This window comes from Mesoplodon mirus, assembly GCF_964341445.2.
Source record: "Mesoplodon mirus genome assembly, chromosome: 7".
NCBI classification, from domain to species: Eukaryota; Metazoa; Chordata; class Mammalia; order Artiodactyla; family Ziphiidae; genus Mesoplodon; species Mesoplodon mirus.
The window spans coordinates 112,721,962-112,744,800 of NC_138983.1; the positions used below are offsets into that span (position 1 = coordinate 112,721,962).

At 38.3% G+C, this 22,839-nt stretch overlaps 1 protein-coding gene across 4 annotated transcripts in view; it reads right to left on the reverse strand.

The window, feature by feature from the left end:
• The window catches only part of PDGFD (platelet derived growth factor D), a 226,117-nt gene extending 217,579 nt beyond the window's left edge, over window positions 1-8,538 (reverse strand). For 2 of the 4 annotated variants that reach the window (XM_082626485.1, XM_082626482.1), the window contains exon 1: window positions 8,053-8,537. In XM_082626485.1, the coding sequence (XP_082482611.1) occupies window positions 8,053-8,176 (124 nt within the window). In that variant the 5' untranslated portion in view covers window positions 8,177-8,537. Of the gene's footprint in view, window positions 1-8,052 lie in introns of all 4 variants that reach the window. The other 2 variants (XM_082626483.1, XM_082626484.1) reach the window with 2 other exon arrangements.
• Between the last annotated feature and the right edge of the window lie 14,301 nt (window positions 8,539-22,839).

Below are 22,839 nucleotides of genomic sequence, written 5' to 3' on the forward strand. Positions count from 1 at the left end.
ATATAATGTATATGTACATATCTACCTCCAAAATGCTTCAATTGTAGAGCTTGATAGGTTATAATATGACATTATGTTTTAACTTTAAATGTTGTTTCTTTTTATATTAACAAGATCCCAATTATATTCTCAGATTTTCCCCACCACTTTCACTATTCATAATGGTTACAGGGACAGAACAAAACATAAGATACACTTTTTAAGCCTTTTCTAATCTTGTTTCTCCAAAGAACCTAAAATAAGTACTGTGTTAATTCTGGCTTTATTTCTATCACCATTTCAAACTTACATTTAGGAATAGTTAAGGCAAAGGAGGGGTAGTGTCAAACCAAAGGAAGAAATCATTTCAAGAATGATCACAAAGGAGGCTACAGATCACAGTGACCTCACCCAGAGTGGTAGGGATGACTTCCAACTGCAAAGGGTAAGGGAAACAAGAAGTAGAGACAGTAAGGCATGGTGAGACCGAAGAAGTTTATATGGTGCTAAAATGAAGAAAAACATTAAAACAACTTATATATGTTGTGGGAGAATGCAAAGACACTTAAACATATGTGTGGGCTAACAGGATGGAGACAATAAGAAGGGAAGTTTAAATACAGGAGAGTAGTAAACTCTATGGGTTTAGGGCATGGGTTTGAAGGAGTCAGAAAGAGGCAGAATCCTGCACAGGAGAGAGACCAAGAGCATAACACCCTCATGTACGACTGAACAGAGGCTAATTTATAAGAGCACTGCTGCCTCCCTGATCCCGACGTAGTATTAACACTAATACCAGTTTTACACTGTTGTTGTCGTTTAGCAACTACATCATTTGTTGAAGCATAAGCTGTGTTCAACTAAACCAGTTATCTCTCTATCTAGCATAGCATAAACTGAAATTAATTCAAGTTATTCCATTCTGTAATTATGCAGTTGTTTTTATTTTCTAACCAAAGAGCTAGATTTTGCATTTATCCCTGCTGAATTTCATTTTGATAGGTTCAGCCCATCATTTCAACCTAAGAGTATGTAGATTCTCTAATTCAGCAGTCAGCAAACTACAGCTTGCAGGCCCACTGCCTGTTTTTGTAAATAAAGTTTTATTGGAACACAGCCACACACATTCATTTATGAATTCCTATGGCTGCTCTCATGCTATAATGGCAGAGTTGAATAGTTGCAACAGAGACTTCATGACTTTAGGAAAGCCTAAAATATTTACTATCTGGCCCTTTATAGAAAAAATCAGCCAAACTCATCTAATTCAACCTGTTAACTATTTTTTCCAGATAAAATATGCAAGTAAATGTGTTTTCTGTGTCTTCATTCTAGTTATTCAGAATCCTGAACCCAATAGGGTCTAATCCAAAATGCAGATAAAAATTCCTGTTCACCTCCCTCTTGGTTAACACAAACCTATTAGTTATCACTAAAAGAATGATAATAACAGTCCATTATTATCCAGACTATAATTGTTCTTTTCCACAAGGCTGTCATAGTAAGCACTGTCAATTTTCTGGTTGAAATACATATATACATAAGCTAATACCATTTCCAGTTTATGATCCTGGTAAACCTATTAAACATACAATCTAAATTTTCCTTTATGACTCAAGAACATCCTCTAAAATCATCAGTTTTACTGGGCTGTAATATAGTACTTCTGCAGTGACATACAGAAAGAGGTTATAGTCCATTTGGGTTGCTATAACAAAATTCTACAGAATGAGTGGCTTAAAACTACAGATATGTATTTCTTATAGTCTGAGAGGCTGGGAAGTCCAGCAGATTCCATGTTTTTCTGCTGTCTCCTCATGTGGCGGAAGAGATGAGGATATCTCTGGGGTCTCTTTTATGAGGGCGCTAATCTCATTCATGAGGGCCCTGCTCTCATGATTCTAATCAACTTCCAAGGGCTCCACTTCCTAAGATCATCACACTGGGGGTTGGGATTTCGACATACAAATTTTGGGGGCACACAAATAAATATTCAGCCCATTGCAAGCTGGAACTATTCTCACCTGATTCAATAAGAAGCCTAAGCCAGCTGTGCTTGCTCAGGTCTTATGAATGCTTTTCAAAGCCTGAAAAAAGTAAGAGGAAGCAGGAAAACAACTAGCTGTCACTTCTCAATGCTAATAGTGTGAATATATCGAACCAGTCCTGTTTTCTATTCTAACACCATGCTCTTGCTGTGCTGTGGACAGGGAAACCACATATGCAAGTGAGATAGAGCTACATGGAAAGTAAAGGAAAAGGGTATATAAGTGTCTACCACAGGAATTTTATGACTTCATTTATACACGTTGTGACACTGATTTGGCCTTTAAGCGGATCTGTTGCACATATATTAGTTCATTAGATTGCGTTTTACATAGTTGAAGCTGCTGAATGTGAAATTCTGTAAAAGTAGGCTCTTGCTATATAGCTTATTAAATGTTTCAGCAAAATGCAGAGCTTAGCAGCAGCTTCTTACATCGGATCTGAAATGACCTGTTCAAAACTAACACAGCATATTCAACCCATTCTCAGAGCCCACACTCAAGAACTGTCACTGAGCTCCCTCAGTCCAAAGAAGGCATGCTAGATTTCAAATTTCAAAAATCAAGAGTCCTAACATACAAGGTTTCAAATCACATTTGGCTCATATTTATAGACAAAGCACTGCACCCAAAACTCTCCATTTTTATAAAAACTCTACAAAAAGTGCTCAAGTAAAAAACCCCAAACCTGGGACAAGATCACTCTTCATAATGAAGGACAGCGCATGTGCTATGACCTCCCTGTCTGCACACGGCACAAATCACAAAAAACCACAGTGTTAATCTATAAAAATTAAAGCTAATAAATGAATGTCAGCATATCAGGGTGAAGAGCAAAGATATATTACTATATTCATCATCAATGCTTGTAAGAAACAAGGCATGCTTCATTCTTATTCTGAAAAAAGAAAATTCTTGGAAGAAAATATTTCTTCCTGTCTGTGCACTTTTTTTTTTTTTTGCAGTACGTGGGCCTCACTGTTGTGGCCTCTCCCGTTGCAGAGCACAGGCTCTGGACGCTCAGGCTCAGCGGCCATGGCTCACGGGCCTAGCTGCTCTGCGGCATGTGGGACCTTCCCGGACCGGGGCATGAACCCACGTCCCCTGCATCGGCAGGCGGACTCTCAACCACTGCACCACCAGGGAAGCCCCTCTCTGTGCACTTTTGCACTTTAGCATCTCACAGGCTTATTCCTTTATTTAGGACTTACGTTTGGTCCTAAAATACTATATGGGGAGTCAGAACATTTTTGCTGAAGCATTTGTCTTGTATTATTTCCTTTTGCTACTGTACATCATCCCCCTGTAGCTTTATGCTGAAACTGTCCTTCACGTAAAAGTTATATAAAAATGTCCCTTTTAAAATTGCATAAATTCTGAAATGTAAAAGTCTGAAATAACTTAAAATGTTGTCAAACACTAACCAGGTTACCTTTGTGATTTACATTACCCTAATGAGACCTCAGATCCAGTTAATAAAATCCAATATCTGGCATGCTGTGCTGCAGAGGGGCTTCCAGGGTGAGGGGACCTCAGTGATATCCAGGCACTGGGCACTTTAAATTTAGAAATTTTGAACTAGCCTCCTATTTTAATACAGGAAGAATTTTATTAAAATATTCAGGTAGTGCCTTTTTACAATAATCATATCATTTCAGCAAAGAAAGTTCAAGAGTAAGTTCCAGAAGGAAGATGATTTGCATCATGACTCAGCTCTCAAGGACAGAGACATAAATGTCTATATCCTCCAGACTCTCAGAATGATGGGATCCTCTGAGACCACATATGCTCAGGAGTGCCATGTAAGTGACTCTGGGGACATTGCTCCATTGTTTGACCGTATGGTACTAAAATAATAAAGGTTTGCTTTCATTTGCTGAAAGGGAAAAATCCTGTATTCAAAAATCACTGTCATTCAATGAACACACAATGGTTATTAGTATAACTCACAACCTTATGGCATCTTCCACTATACACTGTGGTGATATCTGGCTAAACTCACCTCTTTAAAAGAACCTCTATTGAGTAATATAACCTATGGTGGCAAGTCAAAGCCATGTTGCATTTAAAATATGTAATCTCCATTACGCTCTGTAGCCTTAATACACTTAGAGTTGAACAGAAAAATATAAATACAGAAGAACCTCAGATTTAGACACTAATGTGATTCTTAGCTTTCAGACACGTTAAAACTAATTTGTTTAAATTACCCTCTGGGTTTTTTTTTGCCTTTCCTTTAAGCTCTGACCTTTGCACCAAAGTCAGTGTGCTGTCATCAATGAGGACAATAGAAACATGTTAAGAAATAAGCTTGACCACTTAAAAAAGAATCTCAGACCACAATTACTAAAATTGCAGGCCAATCACAAGATAATGATAATAGACAATAGACACTTCATGTCCTGGCATACTAAACAACCAAACAGAACTATATTCAGAATCATTTACCACCAACACCTGTACTTTCTGAAAGCAAAACAAGGGTCAAGAAAATGAAGAGTGCATCTGTAATCTTAACCCCATAAGCAGGAAGCTCTATCTAGTTAGATTTAAAAATAAGTAAGCAATACTCTCAGTTAATTGCTACCTTCACACTTCTTGATTCACACTCTGAGAAACACCAGTTGTGGCCAGTTATTATAACAAAGCACCAACTGCACAGGCACTAAAATAAAAATATGTAGATGCTATTGCTAAAGGAAGATTTTCTCTGTGCTAAGAGTTGTATCAAGAATGGGATTCAAAAGTAAATCAGTTTGAGAAAGAATAACAAATATGATATAAGGAAGCATAAATACTCAAGCACTGCAAACTGTTATATTTTAATTCTTCTTAGCTATAGAACCTATTAGTTTCCTCCTGGAGACAGGGACCAAATTCAACCATCCTCTTCCTTGGGTCACCTTTTGTCATTCTGCAAGTCCTGGCAAGGGCTCTACAGACATCCCTTTTAGAACAAGAACATAATGTGATGAAGAATTCTGAAAGGCCAGGAGACTGCAACAGAGCAGCCTCCTACACTGGGTAGAAGGAGACTATCATTTACCAACCTTCACACTTTATCTCCAATTCATTTCTTAACTACTTCAGTTACCTGGAGCTATTAGGTACTGGGAGACCAAAAAACAAGATTTTGTATCAGGCTGGATAGGATCCAACATACCTCATGCCAAGAACAGGGGATGCCTGTCATCATTCTTCCTTTCTTAACCCCAACATTAGGCAGCAGCTAACAGGGTCAGCAGAGACAAAACGATGGCCCTCAAGTGTAAAGACAGTTCCCTCATTAGATAATGGTTTTGAAACCCCTAGTAAGGGCCATATCTAATCTTTTGTTAGATTTCCTACAACTTGTAATCTGAGAGCCAGGTCTTCTAAGGACCCTAAATTAATGTTTGGAAACTTTTATCTTCTATCTTCCCCTTATTGTATTCTATGCTCATGTCCTCCGCAAACTTATAACCTGTCTTAATCGGATCAAAAGTATTGCCCCCTTTATTGAGCCATTAAGGAACTTTGAGAGAGCAAGTTTAAAATGTCTGGAATCAGAACAAGGGTTTAATTTAATAAGTTATTACTTTCTCTCATCGGCTCAATTGTTGCCATTAAAATTTCCCAGTGGATGTCTAAACTTTTTCAAAGACCCTTTATTCTTACTCTCTCACCAAAACTCTACAATAGTGTTTCTCAACCTTTTCTTCATATCGTCACTACCCTGGTTAAGGAGGCTTTTTAGACATTCTTTTTTTTCTAATCACATCTGCTCCCTATGAATTGCTAATACTACAAATGTACTGTGTATCTGTTTATATGTACTGACCCTTTGGAGGACCACAAACCATTGTAATGTAAAGACTTTTTTTCACCTCCTAAGATCCAACTGCTTTCCTTTGGGGCAATATTACCTTTTTTTGAGAATGCCTCTCTATAACAAGAATAAGCTGCCTTTTGAAAATTCCCCCAACTAAAAGTTCATCATGAGTGTTAATTATTTTTACTCTGTATACAGTTTTCTTTTAATCCAACTGCCTTTCCCCCTTTCCTAGCCTTATTTATAAATGAGATTGACACTGAGCTAAGTACTGAGCAATCTGAACTAATCAAAGTGAGTGTGTGTGTATGTGTGCTGAAACTGCAAAACAGCTCTAGCTAAAATATGAAGAAATAAATCCAGGGTAGTTTTCAAATTTTAATAAAATAAAGTATTGGCACTTCTCCTATAGACTAGATAGATGTACAGAGTTTTAACAGCAAAAAGTAAAATGAGATTATTCTTTTCCAAGAAACAGAGATATGAGCTGCGTGACTTGATTTTAGTCAGAATCTTGGGTTAATGGGCAATGGTTACATATTTTTCATTTTCTGTCCTTGATTTCTTGTAACTCATACTTGGGAAGCTAAGGATTACAAAATTATGGCTATGAAGTCATGCAAATTATAAATGGCATTTTACTTATGTAGCTGAAAGGGCACATTAAGTGCAAACATTAACAACTCTAAAAACTCAATGAATAGAAGATTGTCCCTGGTGGAAACATTAATGAGTGAAACAAAGCTATAAAAGTTTAGTCTTGAGCCTAAACCTTTTTTTTTTAATTAATAAGAAAATTTTGTGCTTACGCTAAGATGAAGCATTATCAAAAATGCACCGCTAGCATATTTTACACAAAATACTGTGATAAGGTAATTCTATAAATACAGGGTGACCTTCTGCCTGGAGGTTACTCTGTGGCTTCCCTGTACCCCCTCCGCTTCAGATGACTTTAGCACACTGAGATACACAGCATACTTGCCATCAGAAAATATAATAAAGTTTTTGTTTGTTTGTTTCAAAGCACAGAAGCCTTTCAGTGATGTCCAAATTAAGGACATACCAAGAGAGAAACTAATAAGAAAATAAGAAGGCTAATATGAATTTACCAGAGATCAAATGTTGCCAGCTCCAAGAGTGAAGCCATTAAGAATAGCTTGGTGATCTCCTTAGGAGATCTGTTAGAACTTTAAGCAAGCAGAAGGAAAGAAAGATATTTTTGATGAAGGGAAAAAAAAACAAACAAACACAAAAACCTATGTATGGGTCAGTTCAGGTAGATGGTGGAAACAGCTGCAAATTATTGGCAACATCAGCTGTACTTGAGAATTCAGGAATAAATCAACTTCAGACCTTGGTGGAGGCCCAGAAAGTAAATAAACGCAATTAAAATCGCTGGGATCCAATGACCCAGGTGTCCTCCATAGTAAAGGAAAACAAACACGCCTGCTTGGGACCTTGCTTAGGAGAGCTGTTTAAAGATCTTTGCTTCTTGCAAACAGTTGGAAAGAATTCTATGCAAGACAACTAATAGCAGAAGCCAGGTCCCCCTGGGATACAGATAAAACTCCAAAAGGCATTTTCTCCCAGACTCTGAGTTTCTGAGCCACGCTGAAGTCCACTGGAAAAATCACTCTGGGGATGAAAAGGGCAACATACTGCACACCACAGTATGCACACCGCAGTCTCCTCAACATAAATAATACATAAATAAGTTGTCACTCTGTTCCAGCTATCATTTCCTCTTAAATGAATCATTCCCTCTCCCCACACTTAAGAAAAATAAAAATAAATCACCCAGAGAAAGACACTCTTGACGTCCCTCCACCTATCACAAATGCCCCATCTATCCGGGTTTCCAGTCCAAAATGTGAAGAGCCTGACCGTGGTGCGGCGCAGCCTGCAACTTTCTTCAACTCTGGGATCCTAGCATCAGTTGACTGTTGGACACCAAAATGACTTCTCTAGGGTCAGGGAGATGAGCCACCTGACCTCTCCGATCCCCTCAGGCACGCGTCCCACACCCCTCTGTCCATTCCGGAAGAAGGGGCTCTCTCGGGACTGGAGACAGGACCCGACCCCTCTTCCCCCTCCCCACCCCCGCCCATACACACAACCAAGGTTCATATGAAAGACTGAAAAGGGGTGTGGGACCACAATGATGACAACAAAAAACGTGATTACTTAATTAAAAAAAATAAAATCTGAGTCTCTTACCATCTCGCCTGAGGTTGGCGTTGCGCAAAGCTTTGATGGATGCGCTCTGCGGAGTTGCAGAAGTGTCCCGGTAGCTGCAAAAGTTTGAGCAGACTAGCGTGTAGACAAGGATGAGCCGGTGCATTGGGATCAGCGACCTAGGGACAGCGTCGCTCCAAGAAAAAGCCGGGACAGGCTCCCAGGACCACGCCGCGCTCTGGCCCCCACGCTCGCCCTGCGCTAGCCCGGGCCGCCCCGCTGTGCTAGTCGCCGAGCTCTCCCCAAACTTCCTGCATGCTGAACTTTCCGCGCGCGGGTGGCGGCCGCACTTCCTTGTGGTGCTGAGAGTTGATAAATGGTGACGGGACAAACAACAGGTTGACGTTTGTTCGCCCCCTCCGGTGGCCGGCAGCTGCAACACAGGCTGCAGGGGGCGGGTGGCGCGGCGTCCCGGGCGGGCGAGCAGAGAAGCTGCGTCCTCGGCCCCAGCTGCGGCGGAGGCCCCTGAGCTGCGCGCACTCGGGCTCCCAGCCGCGGCGCGCGCACAAAGCTGCCCTGGTCCGGCCGAAGCCCGCTCTGCCACTGAGCGCGCCCAGTGTGACCGTGGGACGCAACTCTTCCCACCACTCTGGGCTTAACCCTAGACGTTAGACCAGAGGGACAGCAGGGAACAAGGAACTGGGTGGCCGGGAGGAAGGGAGAGGGTAGAATCCCCAAACTTCTCCAGAGGTGATGGGCTCCTCCACCCATAAGACATGGCTCCTGCTTGGGTGATGGTGGGGTTTTGGGGAGGTGGGCTGGAGTCGGAAGTCTGTCGTTTACAATAATCAAGATCAGATTCTACTCAGTCAAGATTTTACTAAGTGAAGAAGTGGAAGAGCTCACTAGTAAATGAGCTTGTTTCTGAGCTTCCTTTGAGTTCCAGTAGGTGTGACCTTGGCCAAGTCAAGGTTAGTTTCTCAGGGAGAAACACAGCCTGTCCTTCCTATCTCACAGGGCCCTAGGTATGAGGGGCGCGTGTGACCAAGTGTACAGTAAATCCTCAAGGGTGTTGGTATATGTCCCACCACTACCCCCTGAAAAGTAGAAGGGGCTAGAAGTTGGGTGGGGTTGAGCCAGGACAGACAGGAAAGGTGAAGAAGTTGAGGGGGAATTGTGTTGTATTCATGATCCACAAAAAGAGGCAGGGAACATCCAGGACTTTGGGCCTCCCTACTCTGAGTATCTGGAAGCTCGGAGGTCCAGAGGAACTTCCTCTGGATTCCAAGAACTTCTAGATCATGCCTCTATCTCCCAGGGTCAGTGGACTGTATATGGAACAGGAGTGAATCAAGACTGCTGCTCACTAGCTTTGTCACCTTAAGTCATTTGACCTTTTGAGCCTCAGTTTCTTTACTTAAAAAAGGTGAGTAGTCATTCTTTAGTTTGTATGGTTGTGGTGAGAATTATATGAAATAACTTTAGTATTTTGCTTTGTTTGTACCTGAATCCAACTCCAGATTTACATAATTTCTCAGCTGCTCAAGGAAGAGACATTTTCCAGTCTCTTTCAGGCCTTTCAGCTCCTGAAAGTCTGGGGTATGAGAATATCTCTATATATGATATATAGAGAGAGCTGGAAGCCCTGAGAAGCCTAGGAAATGCAGGAAAATTTAGACTTGAGATTACACCATCCAAGGCTGACTAATACATGTGTTCTTTCTACATACTCAAAAATTAATGTGGTTTACCTCTTGGCATTTTTGTCTAAAACAGTGTTACAAACTGCGTGTTTGTGCATTGTGAAATAAATTACAAGACCAGCATTATTTTTTTTAATTGACTTTATTTTTTTAGAGCAGTTTTAGGTTCACTGCAAAATTGAGAGGAAGGTCCAGAGATTTCCCACGTGCCCTCTGCCCCCACATATGAATGCTCTTCCCCATTATCAAATCCTCCACCAGAGTGGTACATTTGTTACAATTGATGAACCTGCATTTATGGTACACTCTTGGTTACATGTGGTACACATAAATGTTACATTAGCTCACTATTGGTGTTGCACATTCTGTGGGTTTCAACAAATATAAAATGGTGTATTTGCCATTAAATATTGCATATTTGCCAATATTCATACCATATTCATCATTGTGGTATCATACAGAATATTTTTACTGCTCTAAAAATCCTCTGCTGCAACATTATTTTTAAATAAATATCAATAGAATGAAATACAGTAGCTTAGGAATTTAATTATCAGATTGTTTCATGACTATTTTGTTTCAAACACACATAGACACAGGGATATAAGAGGTATTTCCGTCAAGCCTGATCAAAAAGTTTGTAAGTCACTGGGAAAAGAGGTCTCAAAATATAATCAGTCCCTGGAAGAGGTACCGATGAGGGACATAAAACCTGGGCTTGCATTTGATCATTTATTCACTCAGCAAGTTTTAATTAAGCATTAGATTTTCCCTCTTGCCATGGCCTACTCTAAAAACCCTGGGGATAAAATAGTGAACATGAGAGAGAAAATCTCTACTTCCTTGGAGCGTACATTCTAATGGATGAGAGAGATCATAAACAAAGATATATGTATTAATAAGAGAAGAAGGTCAAAGATTGATGGGATAGGAGGAGGGTAAGTGAAATATGTGATACCACTTTTAAAAAGTGGTTAGAAACACTCATTAAATTTCATCAATAGCTCCTGACATGAGAATATAGGAAATATTAGAAAATGTGCAAGTGGCTTATGTGATTATAAGCAAAGAAATACTCAGCAAGATTATTTATCTCAATATCTTATATAAAATATTGAATTTAAAGCACTCAAAGTAGTTTTGTCCAAGATAATAATACTGTGCTCTCACAAGGTATTATTCACTCATAATGTCAAATAATTACCTGAGAATAGTAAAGGATGTCACACATAAGCAACATGTTCTTCATTTAAAAATTTATTTTTTATTTTTTATTATTTTGCGGTGTGCGGGCCTCTCACTGCTGTGGCCTCTCCCTCTGCGGAGCACAGGCTCCGGACACGCAGGCTCAGCAGCCATGGCTCACGGGCCCAGCAGCTCCGTGCCATGTGGGATCTTCCCGGACCGAAGCACGAACCCGTGTCCCCTGCATCGGCAGGCGGACTCTCAACCACTGCGCCACCAGGGAAGCCCTCTTCATTTTTAATATCAGTAAATACACCAAATCAACTATAAAATCAAAATATTAGGCACCTGAGCCTAACCAATTGTTCAGAACCTTGTTTTCAGTATTACCTAATACTTAATTCTTAAAAATTATGTTGATTATATGAACTAAGGTATCACTGTACACAGAGTAGAGTTTAATAAAAATATATTGAGAAAATGGGGAAGGTCTGGTATCAAGATAATAGATAAGATTTTATCAACTAATTTTTTACATGTATCTCAAACTAACTTACCAACAGATTGAATTTACCACTACATGTTTTTTTAAACATCTTTATTGGAGTATAATTGCTTTACTGGAGTATAATTACTTTACTGGAGTATAATTACTTTATTGGAGTATAATTGTGTGTTAGTTTCTGCTTTATAACAAAGTGAATCAGCTATACATATACATATATCCCCATATCTCTTCCCTCTTGCATCTCCCTCCCTCCCACCCTCCCTATCCCACCCCTCTAGGTGGTCACAAAGCACCGAGCTGATCTCCCTCTGCTATGCGGCTCCTTCCCACTAGCTATCGATTTTACATTTGGTAGTGTATATAAGTCCATGCCACTCTCTCACTTTGTCCAGCTTACCCTTCCCCCTCCCTGTGTCATCAGGTCCATTCTCTAGTAGGTCTGCATCTTTAATCCCGTCCTGCCCCTAGGTTCTTCATAACCCTTTTCTTTTTTTTTTTTTAACTCCATATATATGTGTTAGCATATGGTGTTTGTTTTTCTCTTTCTGACTTGCTTCACTCTGTATGACAGATTCTAAGTCCATCCACCTCACTACAAATAACTAAATTTCGTTTCTTTTTATGGCTGAGTAATAGTCCATTGTATATATGTGCCACATATTCTTTATCCATTCATCTGTCGATGGACACTTAGGTTGCTTCCATCTCCTGGCTATTGTAAATAAAGCTGCAATGAATATTGTAGTACATGACTTTTTGAATTATGGTTTGCTCAGGGTATATGCCCAGTGGTGGGATTGCTGGGTAGTATGGAGGTTCTAATTTTAGCATTTTAAGGAACCTCCATACTGTTCTCCATAATGGTTGTATCAATTTACATTCTCACCAACAGTGCAACAGGATTCCCTTTTCTCCACACCCTCTCCAGCGTTTATTGTTTGTAGATTTTTTGTTGATGGCCATTCTGACTGGTGTGAGGTGATACCTTGTTGTTATTTTGATTTGCATTTCTCTAATGATTAGTGATGTTGAGCATCCTGTCATCTGTTTGTTGGCAATCTGTATATCTTCTAAGGGGAAATGTCTTTTTAGGTCTTCAGCCCATTTTTGGATTGGGTTGTTTGCTTTTTTGATATTGAGCTTCATGAGCTGCTTGTAAATTTTGGACATTAATACTTTGTCAGTTGCTTCATTTGCAAATATTTTCTCCCATTCTGAGGGTTGTCTTTGTGTCTTATTTATGTTTTCCTTTGCTGTGCAAAAGCCTTGAAATTTCATTAGGTCCCATTTGTTTATTTTTGTTTTTATTTCCATTTCTCTAGGAGGTGGGTCCAAAAGGATCTTGCTGTGATTTATGTCATAGAGTGTTCTGCCTATGTTTTCCTCTAAGACTTTGATAGTGTCTGGCCTTACATTTAGGTCTTTAATCCATTTTGAGTTTATTTTTGTATATGGTGTTAGGGAGTGTTCTAATTTCATTTTTTTACATGTAGCCGTCCAGTTTTCCTAGCACCACTTATTGAAGAGGCTATCTTTTCTCCATTATATATTCTTGCCTCCTTTATCAAAGATAAGGTGACCATATGTGCATGGGTTTATTTCTGGGCTTTCTATCCTGTTCCATTGATCTATATTTCTGTTTTTGTGCCAGTACCATGCTGTCTTGATTACTAGAGATTTGTAGTATACTCTGAAGTCAGGGAGCCTGATGCCTCCAGCTCCATTTTTCTTTCTCAAGATTGATTTGGCTATTCAGGGTCCTTTGTGTTTCCATAAAAATTGTGAAATTTTTTGTTCTAGTTCTTTGAAAACTAACAGTTGTAGTTTCATAGGGACTGCATTGAATCTGTGGATTGCTTTGGGTACTATAGTCATTTTCACAATGTTGATTCTTCCAATCCAAGAACATAGTATATGTCTCCATCTGTTTGTATCATCTTTAATTTCTTTCATCAGTGTATTATAGTTTTCTTCATACATGTCTTTTCTCAGCTTAGGCAGGTTTATTCCTAGGTATTTTATTATTTTTGTTGCAATGGTAAATGGGAGTGTTTCCTTAATTTCTCTTTCAGATTTTTCATCATTAGTATATAGGAATGCATGAGATTTCTGTGCATCCTGCTACTTTACCAAATTCATTGATTAGCTCTAGGAGTTTTCTGGTAGCATCTTTAGGATTCTCTATGTATAGTATCATGTCATTTGCAAACAGTGACAGCTTTACTTCTTCTTTTCCGATTTGAATTCCTTTTATTTCTTTTTCTACTCTTATTACTGTGGCTAAAATTTCCGAAAAAAATGTGGAATAATAGTGGTGAGAGTGGGCAACCTTGTCTTGTTCCTGATCTTAGTGGAAATGGTTTCAGTTTTTCACCATTGAGGATGATGTTGGCTGTGGGTTTGTCATCTATGGGCTTTATTATGTTGAGGTAAGTTCCCTCTGTGCCTACTTTCTGGAGGGTTTTTATCATAAATTTGTGTTGAATTTTGTCAAAAGTTTTTTGGCATCTATTGAGATGATCATATGGTTTTTATTCTTCAATTTTTTAATACAGTGTATCACATTGATTGATCTGCGTATATTGAAGAATCCTTGCACCCCTGGGATAAACACCACTTGATCATGGTGTATGATCCTTTTAATGTGCTGTTGGATTCTGTTTGCTAGTGTTTTCTTCAGGATTTTTGCATCTGTGTTCATCAGTGATGTTGGCATGTAGTTTTCTTTCTTTGTGACATCTTTGTCTGGTTTTGGTATCAGGTAGATGGTGGCGTCATAGAATGAGTTTGGGAGTGTTCCTCCCTCTGCTATAGTTTGGAAGACTTTGAGAAGGATAGGTGTTAGCTCTTCTCTAAATGTTTCATAGAATTCTCCAGCGAAGCCATCTGGTCCTGGGCTTTTGTTTGTTGGAAGTTTTTTAATCACAGTTTCAATTTCAGTGCTTATGATTCCTCTGATTATATTTTCTATTTCTTCCTGGTTCAGTATAGGAAGGTTGTGCTTTTCTAGGAATTTGTTCATTTCTTCCAGGTTGTCCATTTTATTGACATACAGTTGCTTATAGTAATCTCTCATGATCCTTTGTATTTCAGCAGTGTCAGTCATTAGTTCTCCTTTTTCATTTCTAATTCTGTTGATTTGAGTCTTCTCTCTTTGTTTCTGGATGAGTCTGGCTAATGGTTTGTCAATTTTGTTTATCTTCTCAAAGAACCAGGTTTTAGTTTTATTGATCTTTGCTACTGTTTCCTTCATTTCTTTTTCATTTATTTCTGATCTGATCTTTATGATTTCTTTCCTTCTGCTAACTTTGGGGTTTTTTTGTTCTTCTTCCTCTAATTGCATTAGGTATAAGTTTAGGTTGTTTATTTGAGATGTTTCTGGTTTCTTGAGGTAGGATTTTATTGCTATAAACTTCCATTTTAGAGCTGCTTTTGCTGCATCCCATAGGGTTTGGGTCATCCTGTCTCCATTGTCATTTGTTCCTAGGTATTTTTTTTTTATTTCCTCTTTGATTTCTTTAGTGATCTCTTGGTTATTAAATAGTGTATTATTTAGCCTCTATGCATTTGTATTTTTTACAGATTTGTTCTGTAATTGATATCTAGTCTCATAGCATTGTGGTCGGAAAAGATACTTGATACAATTTCAACATTTTAAAATTTACCAAGGCTTGATTTGTGACCCAAGATATGATCTATCCTGGAGAATGTTCCATGAGCACCTGAGAAGAAAGTTTATTTTGTTTGTTTGTTCTTTTTTGGATGGAATGTCCTATAAATATCAATTAAGTCCATCTTGTTTAAAGTATCATTTAAAGCTTGTATATCCTTATTTATTTTCATTTTGGATGATCTGTCCATTGGTGAAAGTGGGGTGTTGAAGTCCCAAACAAACAATGACTGTATTACTGTCAATTTCCCCTTTTACGGCTGTTAGCATTTGCATTATGTATTGAGGTGCTCCTATGTTGGGGGCATAAATATTTACAACTGTTATACCTTCCTCTTGGATTGATACCTTGATCATTATGTAGTGTCCTTCTTTGTCTCTTGTAATAGTCTCTGTTTTAAAGTCTATATTTTGTCTGATATGAGAATTGCTACTTCAGCTTTCTTTTGATTTCCATTTGCATGGAATATCTTTTTCCATCCCCTCTCTTTCAGTCTGTAAGTGGCCCTAGATCTGAAGTGGGTCTCTTTTAGATAGCATATATACGGGTCTTGTTTTTATAACCATTCAGCAAGTCTATGTCTTTTGCTTGGAGCATTTAATCCATTTACATTTAAGGTAATTATTGATATATATGTTCCTATTACCATTTTCTTAATTGTTTTGGGTTTGTTACTGTAGGTCTTTTCCTTCTGTAGGTCTTTTCCTTGTGTTTCCTGCCTAGAGAATTTTCTTTAACATTTCTTGTAAAGTTGATTTGAGTTGCTGAATTCTCTTACCTTTTGCTTGTCTGTAAGGGTTTTAATTTCTCTGTGGAATCTGAATGAGATCCTTGTTGGGTAGAGTAATCTTGGTTGCAGGTTTTTCCCTTTCATCACTTTAAATATGTCCTGCCACTTCCTTCTGGCTTGCAGAGTTTCTGCTAAAAGATCAGCTGTTAACCTTATGGGGATTCCTTTGTATGTTATTTGTTTTTTGTCCCTTGCTGCTTTTAATATTTTTTCTTTGTATTTAATTTTTGATAGTTTGAGTAATATGTGTCTTGGCATGTTTCTCCTTGGATTTGTCCTGTATGGGACTCTGTGCTTCCTGGACTTGATTAACTATTTCCTATCCCATATTAGGGAAGTTTTCAACTAAATCTCCTCAAATATTTTCTCAGTTCCTTTCTTTTTCTCTTCTTCTTCTGAGACCCCTATAATTCGAATGTTGGTGCATTTAATGTTGTCCCAGAAGTCTCTGAGGCTGTCCTCAATTCTTTTCATCCTTTTTTCTTTATTCTCCTCTGCAGTAGTTATTTCCACTATTTTGTCTTCCAGGTCACTTATCCGTTCTTCTGCCTCAGTTATTCTGCTATTGATTCCTTCTAGAGAATTTTTAATTTCATTTATTGTGTTGTTCATCATTGGTTCTTTGCTCTTTAGTTCTTCTAGGTCCTTGTTAAACAGTTCTTGTATTTTTTCCATTTTATTTCCAAGATTTTGGATCACCTTTACTATCATTACTCTGAATTCTTTTTCAAGTAGACAGCCTATTTCCTCTTCATTTCTTTCGTCTGGTGAGTTTTTACCTTGCTCCTTCATCTGCTGTGTGTTTGTCTTCTCATTTTGCTTAACTTACTTTGTTTGGGGTCTCCCGTTCACAGCCTGCAGGTTCGTAGTTCCCATTGTTTTTGGTGTCTGCCTCCAGTGCCTAATTTTGTTTCAGTGGGTTGTGTAGGCTTCCTGGTGGAGGGGACAAGTGCCTGTGTTCTGGTGGAGGGGGCTGTATCTTGTCTTTCTGTTGGGCAGGTCCACGTCTGGTGGTGTGTTTTGTGGTGTCTGTGACCTTATTATGATTTTCAGCAGTGTTTCTGCTAGTGGATGGGGTTGTATTCCTGTCTTGCTAGTTGTTCGGTGTAGGCTGTCCAGCACTGTAGCTTGCTAGTCATTGAGTGGAGCTGGGTCTTGGCATTGAGATGGAGGTCTCTGGGAGATTTTCACCGTTTGATAGTACATGTAGCTGGGAGGTCTCTGGTGGAGCAATGTCCTGAATTCAGCTCTCCCACCTCAGAGGCACAGGCCTGAACCCAGCTGGAGCACCAAGGCCCTGTCATCCAGACAGCTCAGAATAAAAAGTAGAAAAAAAGAAAGAAAATAAAGTTATTTAAATAAAAAATAATTGTTCAAAATTTTAAAAAGTGAAGGTAATTTAAGAAAAGAAAGAAAGAAGAGAGCAACCATAGCAAAAAACAAATCCACCAATGATAACAAGCGCTAAAAACTATAATGAAAACAAAAGAAAAACAAACAACAACAACAAAAAAAACGGACAGACAGAACCCTAGGACAAATCGTAAAAACAAAGCTATACAGACAAAATCACACACAGGAGCATACACATACACACTCACAAAAAGAGAAAGGGAAAAAAATATATATATAGTTCTCCCAAAGTCCACCACCTCAATTTGGAATGATTCATTGTCTATTCAGGTATTCCACAGATGCAGGGTACATCAAGTTGTTTGTGGAAATTTAACCCACTGCACCTGAGGCTACTGGGAGAGACTTCCCTTTCTCTTCTTTGTTCACAGAGCTCTTAGGGTTCAGCTTTGGATTTGGCCCTGCCTTTGTGTGTAGGTTGACTGAGGGCATCTCTTCGTCCCTCAGACAGGAAGGGCTTAAAGGAGCAGCTGATTAGGGGGCTCTGGCTCACTCAGGCTGGGGCGTGGGAGGGGTACAGAATGCAGGGCAAGCTTGCAGCAGCAGAAGCCAGCATGACGTTGCAACAGCGGGAGGTGCATTGTGTATTCTCCCGTGGAAGTTGTACCTGGATCACGGGACCCTGGCGGACCCTGGCAGTGGCCAGCTGCACAGGCTCCCAAGAGGGGAGGTGTAGATAGTGACCCATGCTTGCACACAGGCTTCTTGGTGGCTGCAGCAGCAACCTTAGCATCTCATGCCCGTCTCTGGGGTCCGTGCTGATAGCCATGGCTCGCGCCCATCTCTGGAACTCATTTAGGTGGTGCTCTGAATACCCTCTGTTCGTGCATTGTGAAACAAAGAGGCAAGAAAAAGTCTCTTGCCTCTTTGGCAGTTCCAGACTTTTTCGCAGACTCCCTCCTGGCTAGCTGTGGCACACTAGTCCCCTTCAGGCTGTGTTCACGCAGCCAACCCCAGTCCTCTCCCTGGGATCCGACCTCCAAAGCCCGAGCCTCAACTACCAACCCCCACCTGCCCTGGTGGGTGAGCAGACAATCCCCTGGGGCTGGTGAGTGCTGGTCGGCACTGAGCCTCTGTGTGGGAATCTCTCCATTTTGCCTTCTGCACCCCTGTTGCTGCGCTCTCCTCCATGGCTCTAAAGCTTCCCCCCGACCACCCCCTATCTCCGCCTGCAAAGGGGCTTCCTAATGTGTGGAAACTTTTCCTCCTTCACAGCTCCCTCCCACTGGTGCAGGTCCCATCCCTATTCTTTTGTCTCTGTTTTTTATTTTTTCTTTTACCATACCCAGGTATGTGGGGAGTTTCTTGACTTTTGGGAAGTCTGAAGTCTTCTGCCAGTGTTCAGTAGGTGTTCTGTAGGAGTTGGTCCACATGTAGTTGTATTTCTGATGTATTTGTGGGGAGGAAGATGATCTCTACGTCTTACTCTTCTGCCATCTTGAAGGTCTCCCTGCCACTACATTTTAAATGCATATAGGTCAATTAGAACATGAGGCCATGCAATGAAAAGAGATTTTAAATATTTATTACTATTTACAGTATTATAAATCAACTATTCTATATTTATTTGATTTTCTATGACATTTATATAACTATAAAAGAAACCTGTCTTATTTACAAAATTTTTTAAATGACGTCAACTAATAATAAGTAAATATATTTACCTATTATTATAAAATGGCATTTATCTCAAGCATATTCTGGCAGTGATGATTTGATAAACGGGTAGGTTAGGATATGACACTATTTTTATCGTCTGCTCTTCCTTTGATTAATAGACACAAGAATGATATTTCCTATTACATCTTCAAATATGCTTAACTTCTTTCACTAACTCATAAAAACTATGGTAGAAAAGGAATGAAATGTGGCATGACTTTTTTGAAGCCTTTCATTTCTTCAAGTGGCTCATACCAGTGGCTTTTTTTTTTTAATAAACCTCTACCAACTTTGAGTGAAGTCTGCTTTATTCAAAGAGGTCATCCCTCTCATTCATCTTCTACTCAGAAAAAGCAAAACACTTTGACATGACATCCTAATTTCTGCTCTGCTCCTAGACTATTGAACTTGGTCGATATTGAAGCTTTATGGGAATTAGATCCTTTCCTATGAAATGAGAGTGTTATACTAGATTACATTAAATATTTATTTCAGAAACCTGAATACTTTGTTTTATTTTTTAAACCTTGCATTCACTCATTATTTTTCACCATGTACTATATATGTAGCTTTGTCAAGTTCAAATCAATTTTAAATAGTTGTAGAAAGTCTGGTTATATACAAGAATAAAAGGTTTCTGTAAATATTAATGAGCTGATATTTTGATATTTCAATAACTAATCTATAATAAAATGATAGCTCAAATGTTGGTTTATTATTTAAGATTAATACTTTTATTAATTTTAATTAACTTTTAATTAATTATTAATTCAAAATTTTATTTTCTTTTAAAGAAATCAATAGTTCCACTCTATAAAAACATAGGTAAGGAGAACATGTTTTACTGGTAGAAAGAACTCAATAGAAGAAATATGGTTGACTAAAATTATGACAAATTTAGAAAAGAGATGCTTTAAGATGTATAGCAAAATGATTTTGACCTATGATTTGCCTCAAAAAAAAAAAAACTGGATTAAACTCAGTTATTTTCAAAATAAAAAGATGTTTGAATATTCTGGGTGCCAAAGAATGAAATTAAATATGTATAAGATGAAAAATTCTGATACATTGTTCAATAGTTCTGCATAATTCACAAAACCTAGAATACTGGGATGATTACAGAATATTTTGTATCAAGTATGTGCAAAATATATTATTAAATTATGTTGACTCCAACAAATAGCATACCATGTTTTAACCAATCTTATGACTCTTTTAACGATAAAAGTTACCTGTTTAAACTCTTTCATATTTTAACTGACTTATTTGTCATGTTTATCACATTTATCCTTTTATTTCCATTGTCATGAGTAACAAAATAAATTGTACAAAGACTTTTTAAGCATCTTGTCTTTAAATAGGGTTTATAGAGGAAGAAAATGATTCTGGAATTAGGCCTGTTTGGAGGACTGAAACTTATTGGTTTATTTAATTTGGTTCAAAGCAGCATTAGTCTACTCTTCTTTTCAGTTATTTGTGAGGGAGCCTATGTCCTGAACATTGCCTTTCCACAACAGGCCATGGTACTGAGTTCCTTCTTGTTAAGTATTTATCTTTACAACTCTACTTTCAATGGCAAATACTAAATGTATACCATAAAAAAACATGACAACTGGTAGTGATGTTTCTTTCTTGTTTCTTTGAGAGACCTCTCAAAGAAGTATCTTCTTTGAGAGACTCAAATGTGGGCCTATTTCTATTTTCTGTGTCCTAACTTGAAGAAAATCACAGTACATGACAATGCAATCCTAAACCCAGGTGTGTTCAATTTATACTACACTCTATTATTTACTTTACACACACACACACACACACACACACATATATATATATATAAACTGTTATAGGTTCCTAAATAGCAATGTCAAATATATTTGACATAATGCTGATACATTTTGAGCACTAGGTTCCAGATTTGATATTTTAAAATTAGTGGTAGGTGAGACTATCAGCTTGACTTTTTGACAACTAACAGGTCCAGTTAGTCAATTAGGTAAGGTAGGTCTTCTGTTCTGTTCTGTAAAACATTAGTTTACCTTTACTTCAGTGAATTAACCGGTGATACAGCTTAATAGAATGAGTCGTTAAGTTATAATTTTATCATGTAAAAGAATCCCCACATCTATAATTCTTTTTCAGTTTAGCTATATTTTTTTATTTCCATCTACTGATTCTTGAGCTGCATTATCTAAATTTAAGGTTTCAAAGATGAATATGTTGCCTATACTGCAGGATTTCTTACTTAATCGATCTGGGATGTCTGCCAGTCGCCTTCAGAATTCTGCACTTTTATCTTTATAAGATTGGCTTATAGCCTGTGAATTATCATACTTTAAGTTCTTCTCTTACCTTGCTATTTCTTGAGCAAGAAATTGGTATTCAAGTCTTTAAAATTTCCTTTCCCTGACTGAGAGTTTAATTCAATCAAGAAAATATTTTATTATATTTATGTCCCTTGGGATTCCATATTACACACTTATTCTTCTTTTCAGTTGAGCCAATACTGAATTTATTAATAAGATGATATTTAAAATTTGAGTGAGTATTTAACTCTTATTAATGACCAGATTTTTTTTTTTTCTCTTCAGCTTCTTTAACTCAGCTGATGTGTATTCTTCTCTATCAAGGAGTTGCAATTAAGAGTTTGAGATTGAGGATATCTTTTGTGTTCTAAAATCTCAGTTATCTTTTCAGATTTCCCTCCTTATATTTAGTGTACTAAAGAAAATAAAATTGCACAATGGAAGAGAATTAAGTGTTGAAAGTGTTGTGCAAAATGAATAATATAGTTTACTTGGAATAACTAACTTGTGGTAGAAATGAATCACATCATTAGACCTTGACCCTGATTCTTCTTTTTTTCTTTTGGAGGCACAAGAAATTTATTTCCTGAGGAAAGACTGGCAATGTCCCTCATTTGAAAATTTTAAACTTCTACAAATGAGAGACTGTTTTGATAAAGGGTAGACAATATTCACTAGTCTCATCAACATAATCTTATTTTTCAGTATTGTATACTGATTGACTAAGTAAAGAATCCTCAAGTGACCCTAAAGTATAAAATAATGTGGCATCTTTGAAGGGTCATGTTTCATGATTATATGCTTTATGCTTGAGCATAGGCCACTTTCAAAGTAATGAAAAGCCATCTGTGGTTCAAACTATTTATTGAACATTCCTGTTTTAAAGTAGGCTACAGTGAAACTCTATACATCTCAGGAAGGTTTGAAGAAGTAAGCAAGCTCATTGACTTCATGTATAACAGTCAATGAGATGCAATTTCAAGAATGGACTGGATAAAGTGAAAAACAATAAAAATGTGACAAAGAAAGGATGTGGGAAACTATAGCAAACAAGTAGGTCATTTCAAGGTAATAAGGATTTAAAAAGTCTGTCCAATTAAAATCTGTCTGTGTACCATATATAAACATAGAAAAACTAATATTCATACTGTGAAGGTACACGGATAGTGATGTACCTGTGTGGAAACTACTTTTTAAGAATTATGAAAATAGGGGCTTCCCTGGTGGCTTAGTGGTTGAGAGTCCGCCTGCTGATTCAGGGGATACGGGTTTGTGCCCCTGTCCAGGAAGATCCCCCATGCCGTCAAGTGGCTGGGCCCGTGAGCCATGGCCACTGGGCCTGCATGTCCGGAGCCTGTGCTCTGCAACGAGAGAGGCCACAACAGTGAGAGGCCCACGTACCACAAAAAAAAAAAAAAAAAAAAAAAAAAAGAAAATAAAGCCTTGAGATAAGTGGGAGTGGAGGGAGAGTTGACATAGGGTAAAGGATGCAGAGAGACAAAAATTGTCTTCAAGTACTTGAAGATGTGAAGATCTATTATACGGCAGATTAAATAAACATTTTCTTCTCTATTCTGTGTATAGGAACAAAGGATGG